At 40.8% G+C, this 20,551-nt stretch overlaps 2 protein-coding genes across 5 annotated transcripts in view; one reads left to right on the top strand and one right to left on the bottom strand.

Annotated features, from left to right (window-relative positions):
- veph1 (ventricular zone expressed PH domain-containing 1) overlaps positions 1-20,551 on the top strand; it is a 95,234-nt gene that overhangs the window by 10,955 nt on the left and 63,728 nt on the right. For all 4 annotated transcript variants that reach the window (XM_026191529.1, XM_026191531.1, XM_026191530.1 and 1 more), the window contains 3 exons: positions 1,480-2,034; positions 2,202-2,420; positions 5,573-5,747. In XM_026191529.1, the coding sequence (XP_026047314.1) occupies positions 1,897-2,034; positions 2,202-2,420; positions 5,573-5,747 (532 nt within the window). In that variant the 5' untranslated portion in view covers positions 1,480-1,896. The remainder of the gene's footprint in view (positions 1-1,479; positions 2,035-2,201; positions 2,421-5,572; positions 5,748-20,551) is intronic.
- Positions 9,663-19,022, bottom strand: ptx3a (pentraxin 3, long a). The gene is made up of 4 exons (XM_026191533.1): positions 18,595-19,022; positions 15,230-15,389; positions 14,413-14,837; positions 9,663-11,589 (listed from the first exon to the last, which is right to left on the bottom strand). Exons 1-4 carry the CDS (start codon positions 18,728-18,730, stop codon positions 10,937-10,939), a joined length of 1,374 nt encoding a protein of 457 aa, XP_026047318.1. The 5' UTR covers positions 18,731-19,022; the 3' UTR covers positions 9,663-10,936.

Raw genomic sequence — 20,551 nt, 5'->3', positions numbered from 1 at the left:
AGATAAACAAAGTGCATTTAGAGGTGAAGTCAGGTTTCTTTTTTAAACAGACAAAGATGAAGAAAAAAAATGTCAAGTAATTTCAAGTGTAGAACAATAGTTCCTTTATTGCACTTAAATGACTGTGGAAAAGATATATATTGAAAAATATTTGCCAATGAGAAATGTGTGCATATATATATATATTATGTGTATATATATATATATATATATATATATATAGATATATATAGATATATATATATATATATAGTGCATCCAAATGTGTATTAAACTGAATACATTGACTTTGTGTGTATTTTAGTTATTCCTTATTTCGGTTTTAGTCAGACTGTGATGGGAAAAAAGTGGAAGTGTGTGTGTTTGTGTTTGTTGTTCTGGCCTTGGTTCACCCTGGAGTAATTTGCTCTCAGATATTGGTATGCATTAATAAATAACGGGCTTTAACTGAGAACTTGTGGTTAGACTCTGATTTGGGCAGCGGGCCAGGGACTCCCTTTTAACTTTTGTGCTATGCTCCCTGCTATCATTTTCTAAATATGTGCGATATGATTAAATGCTGTCTGACTAAGATTTCGATGTAAGATTATTTATTTACTATAACTTAGCGATGCCAACACACAGGTCTCTGGAGTGGAGCACATGCTTTTACCTTCAGTCCCACATTCACATGCTGCCCCAGCAACTTTTCTCCAAATGAGAGGCATGTTGTAGAGTAGAAGTGCACTATATAAGAACCAGTCCATTTACCAGAGACAGGCAGAATGGTGAATTTCAGTCTGTAGTTTTCTACATCTCACACAGGTGAGCTTTCACACACAGTTGCATCTCTAGCACAGTGGCCATTTTGAGGTTCAAAGCTCTGTCACAGCTGTATGGACATTTTTACTGCACCGTTGTGTTGTTATGGGACTTGGGGCCATAAATACACAAGCTAGTTAAAGGACTACGCCCACTGCCCCCAACTGAACCCTCTACACTGGGAATCCTGCGCTTTAACTGTAATAAAATGGTTAGGAACAGGATTCAACTGGTTGGACTATTAGGTCCTTTTAAAAGAAAACACAATTAACCTGCAGCTAACTAATGCACATCTTATTTGTTTAATCGGTACGACAAACAGAATGTGAAATTCATCTGAACCTTTTTGTTTCCAGGATTTAGACTAAGCTAAAATAAGCAGTATTTTTAACAGATAAGAGTTGTATCAATCTTCATGTCTATGTCTTGCAATGAAATTTTGTTTCTTATGCACGACTACTCCTTTAATTGAGATGTTTTGGAGAGCAAAAATCACATGCAAAATTAAATATCCGATGCTCGACAGTATCTCTGACTTGCTCCGAATTAATTTTCCCAGCTTTTCAAATGATCTCTTCCTGGAAGACGATTTTGTGTGCAAAATGACGATCCCAGCATTTCCTTCTCTTTAGTTAATTTAATCCTTCACTCTCTCTTTTTTTGTCCTTTCTCCTTCAGGACTCAGCTGCAGAAGGACTGCCCTGTCTCCATGGTAACAGGCCTCAGGCAGACCCAGAAAAATGTTGGGCCAAACCCGTCAAACTTACCTGATTCTGGACTGCGCCGCAGAGGATTTTAACAAAAATTATAAAACTATCAAGTCCTAATATGATGCATTCGATATTTCTTTCTGTATAAAAGTGTGTGCCTGAAAATCTTCATATATTTCAGCTTTATTGCATTTTAGAAAGACTTGCTTTCTCCCATCCCTGGCAGAAAAGAGTCTTCTATTTAAATATCTTTCTAAAACCAGGAGGTGAAGGAAAAGTTGCTATGGTATTCAAGACATTATGTCAGCGACTTTCTCAGTTAAGTGATCTTAAACTGTGCGGAGGCCGTCCCAGGCTCGTCTCAAGGTCCTAAACCAGGACAAGGATGCACCAGCTGTTTAGCCAAGTGCTCGGCCAGAGGGATCTGTCCAGAGCAGGTGATCTGTTCTCTCTGGAGGACGCAGACATTGAAGACTGTCTGTCTCAAGCTCTGGACCAGATTAAGGCAATCTCCTGCTCACCGGTAAGTTGATGTGTTTAGATCAGTGCAACCAACACACACAGTTGGTATTTATTCAAAAATTACAAAGCAGATGCCATCAATTATTTATGCCCTTATGCATAATTCATTGCTTTTGTCCTTACTTTATCATTGTATTCCTAATTTTGCATCCTGTTGCTGGCTGACAGGACTATTTGACCAATGACAATGACCAGGCAGTGGTGGAGATTTGCATAACACGCATCACCACAGCCATAAGGGAGACGGGCTCCATCGAGCGACACAGCACGGCTCTGGTGGGACTGTGGGAGTCCTGTCTGGAGCATAACCTCACCCCGCAAGGTGAAAACACAGAGGACACTCCGCATGCTAAGATAGCGTCTGACATCACCAGCTGTATCCTGCAGGTATACACACACGCTCGCATGCACACATCATTGTTTGTTTTACCTGAAGCACATAAAGGACACACATACTCAGAAACCTCTCAGGATATTATGTGTGCTTAGGGTATTTAGCTCCAAGATACTTTTAGTGCTCATGGGATGAAACTTAAAATTTACAGTACGGTGCAAAAGTCCCAAGCCATCCCTCTTTTTTAAAATTTTCTTTCTGAGGGGCCAGACTTTGTTGTCAGTGGTCTTGAGCGATAGTTTTTTAGTGTTTCTGAAAGTCTTTCAAAAGTTTTCTTTGGATTATACAACAACTGGACTGAAAATCAGTGGCAACAGGTCTGATTGAGGGATTAATCCAAATCTCAAATTTCTGATTCAAATCATTGTCAGTATGTGCAGAGGAGGTCAGGAGAGAGATACAACAGTGAGCGTCTCCAAGCATCAGCAAAACACCGTGGAGGCTCTGTCATGGTTTGCAGCTGCATTTCAGTCAGTGGTGTCAGAGATCTTGTCAAAATTGACGAACGCAGAAAAGTGCCGTCAGATTTTGATTCACCATTTAATACCATCAGGAAAACATCCTTAGAAGAGCTTTAAGTCTCCTTGAAGAAATCTGGAGAACTTTTCCTGAAGACTACTTAAAAAAATGACAAGAGAGCTGCCAAAGAGAGTTCAGGCTGTGTTGAATAATAAAGGTGGTCGCTGCAAATATTCACTCATCTTTAAAATTGCTCAAACTCTGTTTTTGGCTTGTATACTGGATTTCCATATATATTTGTACGAGTTTTAATAATTCATTGCACATATTTTCCATTTTCCTAACAAAACGTAAAAAAAATGAGGAGTGGGCTCAGACTTTTGCAAAGTACTCAAACATTCCCTTTCATCTCAGCCACACACCTATAGCTTGTACAGAATGGAAAAAGGCCATTGGGAGCACTTGGCTATAACATATTTTACTGATGCATTGATATGCACTACATTAAACTTCATCAATAGCTGTTGTATTAAGGGTTTGGTAATAGTTTTCTTCTCTAAGAAGTAAAACTGTCAAGCTCATCAGAAAACGGGCATAATCAAATTTGAGTAGAAAAATGTAAAGAAAACAGAAAAAAGCACTTCTTTCGTCTTCCTCTTTGTCATGTGACCTTTGACAGGTTATAGTTTTGGGGCTGGTTGCATGTTTTTTTTTTAATGCACGTGAGCAATGCTATGCTAAAGCTCTTTAAAGCATTGGTGGTAAACACGAGGGTGTAAAGGCTTCGCGGGGAAAACAAGTGAAGGAAGGCAACGTTGGTGCACAAGCGGAAGAAAACCCTCACAAAATGGTACAAGCAGAAGAGTTAAAATAAAAATTAATAATACATGATCTCCAGCAGGGAAGTTTCCCTTTCAGAGCAAATATACTTTATGTAATCACTGCTGGGGGGGGAGGCATGAAAATGTACATTTAAAACTCACTTACCTTCCCCATTTTCAGACCTCCAGTGCTGAAAGGTATAAAAGCAGAGTGACTCCCCTCCACCTTCTTTCTCTCCCTCCCACTTTTTTCTTGGGAAAGGGAATGTGGTTAATACCACCATAATGAGACTGACTCCTCAGGAAAGACACACACACACACACACCCACACACACACACACACAAAAGTGAGGTTAAAAGTTCTGACAGCTCTGACGGCGCCTTCTGGCTCCGATGTCCGAGCTCCTGCACTTATCAGGACAGCCATTCCTTTTCTCTTTTTCTTTATCTCTAAAAATCTGTTTCTCTTCATGTCATTTTTCCACATCTCTTTCCTTCCTCTCTTGCCCTCCATCCACCTTTATCTCTGACCCCTTCCGTTCTCTCTTTCCCTCCCTGTCATTTTGAATTATAGACACTTGTCTTATTTTCCCACAGAAACTCCCTCAGAGAAAAGGAGAGACGATTCATGTCATATGAGCTCTTTGACGTGCGTTGTCATTGAAGTGTAGTACAAGATGACAGGAAAGATTAATAAATCAATACATTAATTCATGTGCCAAAAGAAGAACACTACTGGCACCTCATGCCTGCTGCCTGTAGCTGTCAAACATGACAGGCTTCACACTGAGTGTTCAGATCGTCCCTCTTTAGACAGACTAAAAACAGTTTGTGCTCTAAAACGTCTCAGCTCCAGTGCCAACACTGCATTTCATGGTGATTCTTCTATATTTTGGTGCCTGATAATAAAGGAAGTGAAGGTGTTTACACAGTTTATATTAGTGGGTAAAATAGTTTTTGCAGTGCCTGCACTGCCATCATGTGGAAAACCAGAGGCATGACAGCGAGAGACTACACTCCCCAAATCATTGATTGAGCAGTTTTTGATGATAGACATAAAAGATAAATCTTGAAAATAGATATATATAGTAAAGACTTAGAGGCCTTAGGTGTGTGAATAGAAACAAATGTGAAGCAGATGTTTTAGATGTGGGTTCACAAGTGTTAAATAAATATATGTGAGCGGCAGTGAACACGACGTTCGTATCAAACTGTCCTCTGGAGGGTGCTGGCGCATTTTGAATCCCGATCCCGCGGTCCGTGAGCGTTCAGAGCACAAACTTGTGCATATGTCTTTCAATACAATGCCGTCTCTCCCCCTGTTCTTCATTCTTATAGCCCGTTTTAATCTCTGTGGCACTTATCACATGGGTTGAGGAAAGTACTGCTGGCGCTCTTTGTTTCAAGTTACTAAATATATTTGATGCGTGGCTTGCTGTTAATGAGGATCTTTAGGCTGTACTGTCTGTTCTAATGAGCGTTAACACCATGCACATGTTGTTCAGAAAGATCAGAAACAGCAAAGGACAGGCATCTGATCTTGTTACTCTCCTTTATAGATAATGAGAAGTAAAGGTCAGGACTGTAAAATTAAGCCTGCTTTGCTGCCCTTTCCTTTTAAGAAGTGAGCTTAATTCAAGTCAGACTGATTTCTCTGTGAATGCGCTCGCTCTGTGTCCCCTTGTTCAAAGTTACAGTGATTGCCAATCATGCTCACTTTACAAAAACAAAAGCATTTTATCTGTGGACGTGTGCTGCTTTGACCAGTCGCTGGCATGTCTCTTAAAATGTTAGAAAACAAATATTTACTGTGAGAATGTCGTCTTGAACAGAGTGTCTCCTCTCCTATAACATGTCTCTGCAGAACTACAGTTGTCCTTCGGTCATGGTGCTAGCTGTCCCGGTGGCCGTGCGGTTCCTGCAGAGGGGCAACAGGGAGTTGAGCAGGAACATGTCCAGTTACCTCTCTCTGGCCGCTATAGCCAAGGCCGATCTGCTGGCTGAACACACAGAGGCCATAACAATCAGCGTGCTGGGAGGTAGGATACACGTACAAATGCTCGCACACAAGAAAGGAAACTGGTTACCTTAATTTTGTAGAGAAACTACAACGAGTACGTGTGTGGGTGGTTTGAGACTGTAAGAGCTTTGGAGAAGAACTGAAATTGTAATGGATTTTCTAACAGGGGTGTTACAGGACTTAATGTCTTTTAATGTAGTTGTTGTCTTGGCTTGTAGGAACAGCACGTTTGTACCACGAGGGATCCTAGTAGATCTGAAACAATAGGATCAGCTGTTTTTACTGGAGTGGAAAATGGAATTATTATTGTAATCTGCAGTTGTAGCTAACCAATGTGGTCATACAATGCATGTCACATACGTCATTGTGTCCCTCGTGGAGCTTTGATGTATAAGAATTAGTTTGGAGGAAGGAGAACTGCTACCTTTTTTGTTTGCACAGTGTTTCTTGCCGTAGCCCCTGTGGATGCTACAGAAAGTCTTTGTAAATGCTTCTACTTTCTCTCTTTTTTGATCAAGACATCTAATGCAGGGTGGTTGTTTTTGCCTATTAATCGCTTTCATGTCATTCTTTTTAAATATCTCTCCTGAAGGCCCGATAATACCTACATGCTCTGGAGGCAGAACTAATGTGAGGGAAGGGAGGACTGGGGAGGAGTATAAGGTGACATTGTCCTCAGGCACTGATCTCATTACTGTTTTCTTCAACTTCCCTACTTAACTGCTCAGGTCAGAGAGGGTAACTGAGCTGACCTCCAGTCAGTGGTTACAGAAGGCTACGCCCACTATGTTTTTTTGAAGCCATTTTAACCCCTTTTTAACATACATGTTGCTCATTAGTGAGGTCCCTAAAGGTCCAGGGTCCATAGTCAGCCCTGCTTAATGGAGATCTGTTTACCCTGAGGCACACATGCTCCCTCACACGCACACATGATCATAGGATAATACAGGGAGGGCCTGAGTATATGTATTTGGATGTGCTGTTATGTTTTTTTATGTGAATCAGTCAGTGCCTCTGGGAACATGTTGAACCTATAACCTCATGTGCAGACACACACACTAATTACCTCACACTGTACCACAGTGGGATGCCCACCAAAGTGGTGCTCGATGCTCCCACTGTTCTGCCAGCAGCTCGGCACATGAAACAGATTATCTCCTCAGTGTCTGGTTTTCCAGGTGAGTTTTTGCCAGATTTGGGCTTTGATTATAGATGCAAGACAATTAGCACCCATAGTCCATAAATGTGTTACTGGTTTCTTAACAAAAAGAGGAAAAAAAGGGATGTCTTTTTATTTTCATTTGGATACATGAAATACGAGGGGGAAGAAAAGAGAAGCTGCCAAAAAGACTTAAGGTTGAAGTAACTGCTGCTAAATGATGACTAAATAAACAACTTTTCCCTACAAAATGCTTTCACCACATTCAATCAGCCAAAGCACAAAGGAATGGAATAAAAGCAACAACTTGCAAATACAGACGTGCACTGTTACGCAATTGAAAATAGTGAAAAATACAAGGATTCATGCTACAAACAATATGCTCAATGTGCTATTACACTAAAGTGTGGTTTACTCACATTTGGATTTTTCTACATATCATCCCAGGATTCTGGCTGTTTGAGTCGTTGGCCCTCGCAGAGTTTTACATCACAGTCAGACTTATGAATCTGATAAATTAGGGAAGGTAATAATAATACCTCAGTGTCACTGTAATGCTTTTTCACTTCAACATTTGCACTCTGTAGTCTCCGCACGTATCGAGTTCCTGATTGCCGGCTCCTCCAGAGATGCATGTATGTAACGGCTGTTTTAAAAATATAGCTCTAACATTTCTTTCCACTAGATACACGACACCCTCAAAGTCATCACCTTTTACTAGACTACTGGACATGAAAGTGCACACGAATACCTAGCCTTCTTGTGGGCTCAGAAAGAAGCAGAGAAAAGGGAAATAAAAGAGACAGAAAACGCGATAGTTTGAAAGTTCTGTACACTTAAGTAGTCCGGTGGCTGTAATCCAGCTCGACAGGGATCGACCGACTGATATTGAATCTGGAATGAGAAACCAGATGAAAGTGAGCAAGTCCTGCTCGAAGGCTTTTTAAAAAATTTGTAGCAAGTTCACATTTATCTTTCATTCTGCACTTTTTAATGTAACCATGACGGTTTCCAAGTTTGAGCACCTTCTAAATGTGCTGTACTGTAACCATTTAAGCTTCATGGTGACGTCTTTAACAAGCCAGAAGCCTGCGAACCTTTGTTCTGAAACCTAGACGCCAACATGCGTGTGCGTCTGTTGCCACATGCGATATTTTCTTCTTCTCCTTCGTCTTGTCCTTGGTGGTGCGTGTTGAGTTTCGGTCTTATAGGAGAATAGTGAGTTCCGTGCTTAATAAGCATGTGTGTGTGATTCCTAGTTACAGGAAACCAACAGCAGGATACTGGGTGAAGGTTTTATAGCTACAGCAGTCTCACACGCACTCACCGTTTGGCCCCACAGGGGTTTAGAGCCAAGGGTTCTTTCAATCTCTGAGTAAAACCTTAAGTTAGCAGAGAGGCTTGGAATCTGTCGTCTATCTATCAAAGCTGCGTGTCCGTTTTGGCTCTTCCTTGGACTGTAAGGTTAATACATGGCAGGGCGAGAAAAGTGAGTGAAGACTCGGTGAAATGTATGTGAGTGAATGTGGAAGGTGATTCTGTAACAGGTCACAGTTACACGGAGGTTGTAGCTGCGGGAAGAAACTGGGTCCAAGCAGGATGTGCAGCAGTAAACTGTAAGCATATGTGAGCTGCAGAAAGTCTGCAGGCAATTTCCCCACAGTCGCAGACATCACTGAATCAATTTTAATCAGCAAGAGATTAAATACAGTATAATTTGCAAAAGTGTGGTTGTGACATCGAGTGCTGTGCAAAGGTTTTGGGCCGCTCCTTATTTCTTTATGTTTTGCTTCCAAGGAGGCAGATTGTCTTGTAATTTTTTAAGTGATCTTGAGCGATACTTCTCCGGGCTTTGTGAAGCCTTTTAAAATTTTAATTGTTGTTTTTTCCTTGTACCTCACACTTTTCAGAGGAATATTTTTCAAGCCGCTTCACACTGACCTAAAAAGCATAAAAAGACACCTAACTCAAGGGATGAACCAGTGTGTGTACCTTACACTATAAAATGCCTTGATGCAACTTTTGTTGTGATTTTGCACCAGATAAGTAAAAAAAAAACGGCTTTGAGTTTCATTCAAACAACATAGCAAAGAACCAAATTTAAACAGTATCCTCAATAACTTTGTTACAAAAACATTTAATTTGTTCCCATTTCTTTAGCTGAATATGTGAACAATGCCAACAGTGACCAGATATAAAGAGATTCCCAAACAGCTGTTAACTTTGGCACATCTCAGCACGTTGTGCAGTGTGTACATAAAAAGTTTGAGGAAACTGAAGAAGTGGAACACTAAAGGGGAAGTGGCAGATCTAAGAAAAACTATCTATAGCAGGTGAACAGTATCTGAAATCCATGTACTTACAGAAATAGAAATAAATCCAGCAAAGTCCTGACACAGACCCTCAGAGGTGGATCTGCCCTTCAGCTGATTGTCTACTGTTCGCTGAAGCCTCATCAGACATCATCTCAGTGGAAGGACGGCTGTCAAGAAGTAGTTCTTACGGAAGGGAAACAGGAAGGAAATGCTGAAATATGCCACATTACTCAAGAACTGGACTGAAAATCACTCAACAGTTCTGTTCCAGATTTAAAATTTCTGATTCAAGTCATTGTCAGTATGTAAAGAGGAGTTCAGGAGATAAATACAACAGTTAGTGTCTACAGCCATCTGTAAAACACGGTGGAGGGTTTGTCGTGGTACGGAGTGGTGTTGGAAATCTTGTCAAAATTGAATATTTTAAATTTTGAAAAAATACATAAACACTCCTAATTTGGACAGTGGATACTTTTTTATTCATACCTCACTTATTTAATCTAGTCCTGTTATGAAAAATATATTTATGTACAAAATACATTCAGTTTTACATTTTCACAATAATAAAAACAATTTACAGTATAATACAAGACAAGTTAGTTCATAAAAGACTGTGTAAACATTATCCTCACTTTCTTTTATCAAACCTCACATGGCAAATTCAACAGTTTTACTCTTCTTACTTTATGCAGGATCAAAAGAAAACTTTACCTTCTACTTAAATGACAACTATGCACTGACAAAGAAACCGAAAGCAAAACAGGAGTTACGTAACTCGTATGAATGTAAACACTGAGTACAAATTTAGAAATATATTGTTTGGAAATTCTTTCAAAGCTTTCAAAGAAAAGTTCATGGCAATAAAAAAAATGGTAAGCTAGTTAAAAAAGCACATTTGTAGTTAACAGTCAGTCATGCTTAAAATGATAACAAGTACAGCAGTTTTCAGTCACAGGTAACAGTATGATGCCTGTGCTTTTGGTTGTAATGGGGTTGGATTACATGGCTAATTGTACCCACAAAACTTAAAAGGTATAAAAGCAAATGTCTTTTCTGTTACATTAATAGTTAAAATGCTAAAAAAAAAAGGAGAACATTTTCCTCTGTTTGGGTTTCTATTTTTTTTTTTTTTTTTGCATGTTTTGATGAACTGCACTCGCCATCTCAACAGAAAGATGAAAAATGCTTTGGTACTCTAAAAAACACATGTTGTGCAATACAAGATAATCACTTGTAATAGTCAGAGACCCCTCTTTTACTTGTGCTGCGTGGCTGTCTGGTGATTACTCTGTTTACTGGCTCAGAACCCGTTTACTTTCACAATAGACTCTTTGTCTTTCTTGCACTCTAATTGAGTCTTTGGTAAAAACTGCTTGCAGCACGTTCTCGGCGAAACTACACGTTTTCTAAGACGACTGTGCATCAGTGTGTTTTTTGTGTGTGTGTATTACTGTCTCAGTTCAAAAGGCTTGGTGAAAAAAAGTCAACTTAAGTCTCTCACAGCATTGATTTTGTCTTATTTGAACATGCCCAAAGTTCAAAACTGCAGTATTAGCAGTTACAGTAATAAAAAGTGAGATGAGGAGGAAAATTGTGGTCTCTGCTACAATGAAACAATGAAAATGTTTAATTATAGGAAGAAAGATGATAAAAGCAGCTGTAAGTCTTTTCACTTTGAGCATTTAACTCTTACAATGTTGTGGAAATGATGATCATAGTGAAGAGTATGCACTATTAGATGAACTGAGCGCCTCCGTGCGGCACCATCTCCGTTACACCCCACGCCACTATGTTCCCGCTCTGCTCACAGCCATGGCCTTCCCGCAAAGACAGCTGGGAAATCTTGTCCTCTGACAGTACTTTGTCCCACATGTTCACCCCCGTCATCTTCCCCGCAAATGCCAACTTAGAATCGAATCCCGCCTCAAACCCTGCCACGCTGCTCCCGCTGCTTAAGGATGGAGGACAGCAGCCGTTCCTTTCCTGACCCAGCTGGAGGGAGCCGCCGTCGGGTAAGACGTGTCCTTCGGCCACTCCGGGAGTGGACGCTACCTTCACGCCATCCGCCCATAGGGAGGCCAGGCCCTGCTCTGAGGACCAAGCCCCACACAAGTGGGTCCACCGCCCTGGGTTCACCACTCCCCGTGCCTCCACCAGGTGAGCTTCTCCTCCGATGGTGAAGAGGGCAGCATTCCGCTTGAGCAGCAGCTGGATCTCATATGGATTGCGGCGGTTTCCATAGGTGAACAGCACGGTTTTGTTGGCGATGCTGGTTGGTTTGAACCACATGCAGACAGTGAAGGAGGACAGGGAGACGGGGACATCTGGTATGATAGAGGTGTAGATTCGACTGGAACGCATTGGGAAGAGGAGGGCCATCTCACAACCTAGCCAACAGGAAGATAAGAGGATCAGGGCTGAAGTTATGCCATATATAGTACTCAAGCACTCATCCAGCAATAATAAATCCTCCTGTTTGCACAGAAATAGTATAATTTTAAATTTTGTAAGAAAGGATGCCTGTAATTTGTGGTAAAATCTACAAATTACAATAAATTCTAGATATTTTACCCCCGGCTGCAGTGGTAATAGTGGTTCAGTTTAGAGAATTTAATATGATCATTACAAAGTTTTCTTTTTCATTTAACTGTGACGGCCCAAAATTGGACGTCAATTTGTTGTTACTCATGAAAAAAAGATTTTGTTGGGCATAACCTATGATGACAATGAAAAGACAATGGTAGCTCAGCAAGCGGCATTACATTTTTATTGTTTGTCTGTCTTTTGGCAGGATTACACGCAGAATTTGAAGCCAAATTTGACTGAACTTGGCAGAGAAGCGAGGAAACCGCTACAATTTGGTGCCGATCTGGATCGGTTTAAATTCCCAGAGGCCGTTGCGAGGGTGCGTTCCACAAAATTACCCAACAAAAGCAGGTTGAAAGTGTTTGCAGGAGAACATGTTTGAAGGAGCAGAAACGGAGCAAAAGAGGGGAAAGAACATGAAATGAAGCACAACAAACAGATGACCCTCAGGGCTCTGTCCATGTGTGATTTGGTATGATGGGGAAAAAAGGAGAATAATGGCCTGAAATTTACCCTTGCAGAGTTCCACTTTACATCATAAGACTTGATCTCCTACACAGACTAATGGAGTCCTAAAGAGATAAATCTACAATAAAAATAAATTGAAATCTAAAGCTAGATTAATTAAGTCAGATTACTATCTTGTGGTTACTGGGCCCCTGTGGTTTTACTGGGGCTGCCTCTACTGTTGTTGTACCACGGTATATGAAGTGAAGGCTGAAATAGGTGGCAGCGTGAGCGTGATTGAATGTGACACAGTCAGAGTTCAGTTACTGGTCAGGTGATGAGATCATGAATCACTGGCAGTTTTTTCCTGTCCCACCACCTCACGCACAGACACACACCTCTCTGGGTCATCTGGTTCGTGGATTTTTTATACTTTGTGTCGTCGCCTTTTCCCCTTATTCCTCTCTGTTTTTACTCATTCAAACACACACTGTCTCAAAGTCACTCTCTCACTGTTTGACACTGTAATGTCAAACCAACTTTTGTTGGTTAGTTTTTTGGCATGTGAAATAGAGAAAAATGTGTGTGGCATATGTGTATACCACCTTTGACTGAAGCCTTTTAGGCAATTTGGTCTGCGTTACATAATGGAGTGTAACTGCACATTGTCAGCATTGTCAGCTCTGAATTATTGGAGCTGGTGTGAGGTGGGGGTGTAGCAGGGTGGCTAGATCCAGTCTAGCATCCGAGTGTTTTTTAGAAATAGCCATTTATAGTTATTTCGCTTATATGAAATCATAAAATTAACAGTTTATGATTTTCTGATTTTCATCGCTTTGAAACTAAGTCATCACTGTTTATGTGCAATAATGATTTAACTGGCTTACAGACTTAGTGTCTCTGTATCGCCTGTCCAACTTGTAGAAAATTAAGATTGGGTTTTCTAATTTGGTCCTGATAAATCTAGATAAGTCTCTGAGTTGGGGAATAAGTAACTAAATACACACTGTTTAAAAATACTCCCAACAATCAGCTGTGAACAACAAAGAAAACATCCTGGTAAAGTTTTGTCTAACAATCTGGTAAGTCCCATTAATAACCCCTAATATACAAGTCAGTGTTTGCTCTGCCTGCTGCTTAAGCATATAAACTCTTAGTTGTGTTTATGGATCATTTCCTGTTGTTTGCATAATGTTCCCGGTATATCCTGTGTGCATAAAATAATCCTGTTTAAGCTCACAGTTATTCCATAAAGGAAGAGCTCACAGGTGTTTGATCAGGATGAGCTTGATACTCTGCAGCCCTGATTGTGTGCGAGAGGAAATGTGTTCTGAACTGTGCACATTTTGCACATTACACAGCGTAACATCTCTCATTTTCCATTCTTTGTCATGCATTTTTAAGTATTGAGTTTTAACTCAAGATTTTTCTCTCTCTCTCCAGCCCTCTTTCTTTCACTCGCTTTTTTTCTCCCTCCAGTTAGCAGACACGCTCCCTACTTAAAACCGGAGATCTCGTTTCAGGTTCCTGCCACTCAGAATATAATAGTGAAAAATCCATTCTGTGTTTGTGTGCGCTCATGATGGTTTCCATCTGGTCCTACTTTCCCAGGGTTCTTTTGGTGTGGTTTTTGCGGCAACTGGCTAATGATTACACCTCCCTCTGTTCACTGTTTAGGCCAGATTTATAATTTTGTGTATAAGTGCACGCATAAGATGAAGAGTATAATTTAGCCCTTTTGTGGCTTTCATTTGATTTATTCTAGGAAATAAAGTTGTACTGATATCAGTGATGCTCTGCTGCAAGTTTCCTCAGTTAAATTTGCTGAGCCTAATCTTATATTTATTAGTCAGTGTTAATTTCAGGGAACCCAGTTAACTCTGCTAACAATTTACAATAAGGGTTCATTACCCATGAGGAGTTTTGTCCAAAGCTTTTCTTTGTTATCATCTTTTCATGTTTTTACTTGAGTCTAATCCTACTTGTAAATTTCTACAAATACTTGTAAGTATCTGCCGGTGCAAACAGCTTTAGCTGAATCTCTTATTTCCAGAATGAATTAATACAGAAAAAAATTAAGCAGGGTGTTGTTTCAGAGCTATGAACACAAATAGAAATAACAGGAAATCACAGTTTAAGACAAATAGGGATGGTTGATAGTAAGGTCAGTGTTATACCTGCAGGCAAGAATCTTTGCCTCGAAGATCTCAGGGCTTCCTCCATCTCCACCTTCACTTCTTGCAGTGCAGCCAGCACCATTTCTAAAGTGGCCTCTGTTGTTGTGACTTCTTGCTCATGGTGCCCCTGCTCTCCACCCCTCAGAGGATGAAATCCTGCCTTGGTATTCATCCCTCCTGGGCTGCTAAAGCAGCTGGTCTCCAGCTTGGAAAGTCTGGATGCTTGTGTTTGTGCTGCAGAGAGGAGCTCTTGTAGCATTGTCTCCAGCTGGTTGGAATTCCCCGCAGCAGCCGCAGGAGAATCCCGATGTCTGAGTTTGAGGAGCTCCAGAGTCTCTCTGAGACGGCTGTTCAGCTGCATTTCCATCCTTCTTCCTGCATTCTCCACCGCCGCCCCACAGGACCCACCATACTGAGCTACAAACCTGACAATATAGAACCAAGAATCAATATGAGTGATTTGAACCCTTTCAGCTGAAGAGGTTTAAACATGTGCAGACAAGGAATTTGCTATAGTTGCTGAGAAATCTGCTAAATTAATTTGAAGCAGATCAGTTCAGGATTTTGTTCTGAAGCAGAGCTACATTAATGAGGCGATGGGCATTTCATCACTTTGCTTTTTTAAGCAAAGTGATGAAATGATTAAATCTGATTACACTTTTATACAGGCCGTTTACCATTTTATTTTTAGTCCTGTCTAGGTTGCTGAGACCTTGAATTGTCTTTGGCTTAATCACAAACACTCATTTCTCTGCTGCTCATCTTCAACCATAATGACCTGATGCTGATTGCATGACTTCTCAGTCTTACAACCGACCTTAACATTTCACTGCGCAGTGACCCCATCTCCACCTTGATGATATCATCGGCATACTGAAGCAGCATGTTCTCCCTCATTTGACTGTTCTCCAACATGGAGAACATCTTGTCCCATTTGGTCAGTTCTGAAGAACGGCAGGGGGCTGAAGTTGGTGTGGCTGCAAAGAGAGAAGGTAAAAAGAAGAAAAAGAGAAAAGTTTAAACATCCAACAGACGATGAACTCATTCAGGTTTCTACAGCTTCTAGAGCTAGCCACACCCCTATCTCCTGCACCTCCCCAGAGATCCAGATGGACTTTTCCTGCAAAAAGAATCTAAGAGTTACTCCTCAGGAACTCTACTGAAATCATATCAAGATTCATTAACTTTGTCATTGAACAGGTCCAGAGAAATTGCACGTCTTGTTCTTAAATTGTGCATTTATACTTAATGTATATGTAAGGCCACTAAGACAGGAAAAAAAATAAGAATACGGAATTCAGTTACTCCATTATCAGTTATGTATCAATATAGGAAAAGTGCTGAATATATGAAAAAAGATCACCAACGTATCAGACTTTTATTTAGAAAAAGTGTTTGTTTAGCTGAAAAAAATTGAGCTTTTACTTTCTGCAGTTATTTGCCAGATGGAGTTGCGGCTGTAGCTTGAAAGTGTGCATGCAGGATATGTTTAAATTCATTTCCAATTTTCTTCCAGCTTTAACAGAAACTTTAAGGTCAACTTCAATCTTAAGAAGGAAATGGATTTAATTCTGCTTGAATAGCTGACTGCCACAAAGGCATTAGTGGGCATAGTTGGAGGAAGATGGTAAAAGCGCAGAAGAGGATGTTAAGTTGTTGGGAGAAAGAGGGTGAGAATGAAATCTGACAAATAGCTCACAAAGCAGGAGCTTTTCCTGTGAGCTTATTGGGTTTTCTGCTGTGAATGAGGAGACAGATGGGCGGTGTGGGGGGTTGAAAAGGAAGGTCAAGACCTGCTGACAACATTGGGAGAGATAGCATGAGTATTCCGAAACATATGGAAAAGGGGGATAAAACAATCCAGGAGTAAGAATATGTAGGTCACTGTATCAGACACGCTGTTCTGGTTAACTGTTGAGCCTTTTCGACCTCTGTTTATACCTGCAGACATATTCCAGAGGGGTACTATTACAGACCTACACAGTTTGTTTTGGCTTCCTGTTCTCAGTGCTCAAAGTCAATTAGACATAAGGGTCATGCACTTTGGACCCTGGGGCTTCTCAATCTAAGGGAGCTGAGCTTGGTTTTTGAGTGATTTTAGTAGAAGAGAGTGTAAGTGGGTGAAAATAATAACTTTTAGATGCATAGACCCTAGTTTTTAAAGATGTCAGTGGTTACTTCGATGATCTACTCTAAATGTATATTTAAAATTGTTTAAAGGTACGATGTGCAAAATCTCACCACTAGATGCCAGTAGATTGCAGATTGCATTTAGCTGAATTCAGTTTTCTTACCACTCCCGATTCAAGTGCAAAATCCTAGCTACGGTAGCCAGTGTAGGACAAACAACTCTAGCTGCTGTTCATCCATAGAGTGAAGGCTGTGAGTTTGCTGTTTACCTCAGCTGTCAATATGCTAGGTGTCCATGTCTATTTACTCTGGAGGAGGCTGTTAAAGTTTGTGAAAGGATTTCAATATGCGTCAGTAAGTAATTAAAGCTCACTTCTGTTTGATAACAGTGAGGTGTGTTGTTAAGGATATCCTGAACTTTTCTGTTGGTAAGCACTGCTGTTTTTGCCAGTGCTAGCCACTGTTAGCTGCTATTAGTCTCTGATAGCTGCTGTTAGCTGGCGTTAGTAAAAGCTTCTTTGAAGTGATTCAAACATTGTGGGACACTGGATACTTAGCGAATAAACTCTCATATGATGTGAGAATGTAATCGAGATGATTATCAATGGAAAATATGATTTATTTCTTTTCAGGACACTCAAGCTTCAAATTAGCTAGCATAATATTAGCTTAAAACTAGCCTCTTTTTTGTTTAGAAGGCTCATTGTCAGCTCTGTGGGTCACATGTCTAATCTGCTGACAATAAGTAACTTGACAATATTGAAAATAAATAAGAATTTTTATGTATGTTTTCATTTGTTAAAGCTCTAACTTGAGCTTGTGTGAACTTGAGTAAATTGAGTAAATTTTTAAAATGAAATAATCTCCAAATTACTGCACATTTAAGCAGTATTCAACAGGAAATAAGCACTGAATAGCTTCTATATTGAGTGGCAGTACTCAGCAGTATGCTCCTTTTACAACTAGTCAGTGTCTGTGTGTTTGAGCAAAGCATAACTCAACAAATTGGTCCACTCGTCTGCTACATGTTATTTTTCTAGCCTGTCATTCATTTTGAAATTTGCCGTGTCATGACCCCTGTCATGTGGCCTCATTAATTCAAATTCCTCTCAGAGATTCGGAGATTTGAGCAGGTCAGAAGCAGTGATCTGTGTCTCCTTCGAGCTTTTTGACCTCTCACAGACCTGCACTCAAACTCACGTGATTTTCTCCTTCTTGCACCCTCTCTGGGGGGCCGAAACAACCCCCCACCTCTGCTGCTGTAAACTGTGTTTGTTTGTTTTACTATTCTCAGTCATTTGTTTCGCCCAGTATAATATTTACCTCTTTAATCATATCCCAGACTATTTTCTGCCTGTTAACCGCTAGTGCCACAATTACACCTCCTGCCAGGTTTTAAACAGCTAACAAATGCAAAATTCGAGCTGCGGAGGGCCAGTTGGACACTTAAAAAACACAAACACTCACTCTCACTTTCTCCCTTTCATTCATCGCTCTTTTCATCCCACACATACAGGTCTAAACGACAGCTGAGAGAGGAATTTCTTAAAGATATACCAAAGTGTTTCTGCTGTTGGTGACCGCTGATTGTGGCTGTAAACTCCTACAGAAACTCTGTCTCTGCCAGCTGCCTGTACACTATACAAACCACATACATGTTAATCTCTAATCTCTGCTCTTCTTTTCTTTTTCCTTCTTTATTTATTTAAAGACACCAACTTGTGGAGGATTTTCAGTTTTTTCTCAAGCTGTGAAAGATTTGCTTTTTTACCCTCTTCTTCATCAGACCTTCTTTCACCCTCCTCCTCGATTATCATATCGATCCGATTCTACAGTTTCTTCCCATTTTTTTTGTTGCTGATGCACAATACATCAAAAGACAAAAGTGTTGTGGAAACTAGTGTCCCAGTCTTACTCATCCATACATGAATCTAAAAAAAGAAACTCAATTTCATGCTTTTGACAATTAATACGGTCGATACATCCGAGAGCCTTGATTTGATAAAGGTGCAGGCCCAGCACTCACACATGCACACACATTTCCACACTTACGTGCTGGCGTCTCTTCCTCTGCGATTTCATTGTAGTAGGAGGGACCGTAGTTGAACTCGATAGCATCCTCGTAGTCCGAAGGCAGACACAAACACATCGACAGCAGGCTCGCTGCCCGAAGGAACCTCAGAAACATGCTGCTGCTGCTTCTTCCTGAATGTGTGTGAGAGAGAAAATGTCTGTTTGCCTGTGAAAGTCAATAAATGTGTGTGCTGTTTTCCTATCTGCTTTTTCCTCTAAGTGTGTGTGTGTTGTATGGGGCAATTAGAGATAAGCTGCGTGTGTCTGCTTTCTCTGCCTGTCCTGCTGCTTTCTGTCTGTCTCACGTTCTTCATGAGCTGCATGGTCCTTTGCTCTTTTTTAAGCCCCACAGTCCCATACTGTATGTTGCCCCTCCTCCCTCCCTGACTCTCCACCTCTTCTCTCATTCTGTCTTGTAAATGCTGAGCAATCCTTTGGCAGGAAGCCCACTGCTATGGAGATAGAGAGAAAGGTGCTGCTTGGGCACACATGTACTCATTTCTATTTCTCTGAGAATGAGAACTTAGGGACATAAACTCTGACCTGCTGACCTTAACCCGTACTTAATCGTGGACGAGTCTCACAGTTGATCAGGCAGGTTTTAAACGAGTGAAACTTTTCAGTTTCATCAATGTGAGCGTTTCATTTGATGAGTGTCTAATCGCCATTAAAAAAAGCCAATTCAGTCTACTCCTTCATACTAACCTAAGTCTAAACCCAAGCTTTTAACTGTTTTGAATCTAATTGCTATTGTAAGTTTAAATTTAAAGCCCTGTGGCCCTTAATCAGGGTCATAATGCCGAAATAAACAATCAAACACATGGGGAAAATCCACCGAGCGAGTGAAGAGACGTCTGAAAGTTTCTCTAAATCTCCGTACTTGTGAAAAGATTTGGCTTTCGTAAGTACAAAAGGGAGTCTGAAAGCACTGCAGTGAGACGATGAGTAATGCGTCGTTGGAGGTTATGTGTGTGTCATAATGAGATATAACGGGAGCTTCTGTGACTAAGGGAGAGGGAAGGAGAGGGGTTGAGGAGGAAGCAGGGAACACAGAGCTTTCTGATATTTGCCCCATGCTGGGATGCTGTGAGTGGGTGTGAGTGGGTGAAGTTTAAATGGAACCCAGACAGGAGAAGTTTCTAAATGGGTTTATTGTTCTCCAGCTTCTCTCCATTTATTTATTTATTTGTGAGCCTCGCTGCTTCTGTGCGCCTGTACTTGTGTTTATATACTGTCTGTGCATCCGTGTGATAGAAGATACTCATGCTGGTGTGTGCATGCATGTGTGTGTGTGTTTGTGCTTGCTTGTGTATTTTTAAGAGGATGGAAACAATGACTTCCTCACGGGATTTTAGGATAATCTCACTCTCATCCTGGTCCCCTCCCTCCGACTTTCTGTCTGCCCGTTCCTCTCTTCCATTGTGTTAGTTTGCTTTCCCTAAATTGCCCGCTGAAACGCACACTTGGCCACTTGTTATCAGGGTGGAACAGCCTCTTCGTGCACTGAAACGCAGAGAGAGGTGCGTGGGAAAGGATTAGTGAAAGCTGGCTCTCTTCATTAGTTCTGTATTTCCACTCGATGGCTGAAACTGTTGAGTCCATTATCGTGTTTTTTAAGCTTCCTCTAGAACACTTTGGATGTCGTCTTTCCCATATACTTGTCCATGATTTGCTAATTCATGCCACAGAAGGTGATCATGCAGTCCGAAAGACTGTTCGCTGGTGATCGTTCAGTTTTAAGTTCCACTCTTCTTTTTCATTTATGCTGAAGTGTGCTCAGCTTGAGTACAGTGTGATATCACTGTTTGTTGTACCTGTGAAACACTGTTTCCCAACATTGTGTTCAATTGCTTTTTTAAAAATGGTGAAATGATTGTTTCTATAAAGACGATGTGAACACGATTGAAGGGTGTATTTGCTATAATTTTCAGTGAAA

Source organism: Astatotilapia calliptera, chromosome 14 (genome assembly GCF_900246225.1).
Source record: "Astatotilapia calliptera chromosome 14, fAstCal1.2, whole genome shotgun sequence".
Lineage (NCBI taxonomy): Eukaryota > Metazoa > Chordata > Actinopteri > Cichliformes > Cichlidae > Astatotilapia > Astatotilapia calliptera.
This window is presented reverse-complemented; position numbering and strand designations above follow the sequence as displayed.

Bases quoted from the DNA above. Each gene is read 5' to 3' on its own strand.
- ptx3a (XM_026191533.1), bottom strand. From the start codon at position 18,730: ATGTTTCTGAGGTTCCTTCGGGCAGCGAGCCTGCTGTCGATGTGTTTG. The intron at 15,390-18,594 runs GTAAGTGTGGAA...CTCTCTTTGCAG, and splicing joins AGAGGAAGAGACGCCAGCAC to CCACACCAACTTCAGCCCCC. The intron at 14,838-15,229 runs GTCGGTTGTAAG...CTATATTGTCAG, and splicing joins CTGCGCAGTGAAATGTTAAG to GTTTGTAGCTCAGTATGGTG.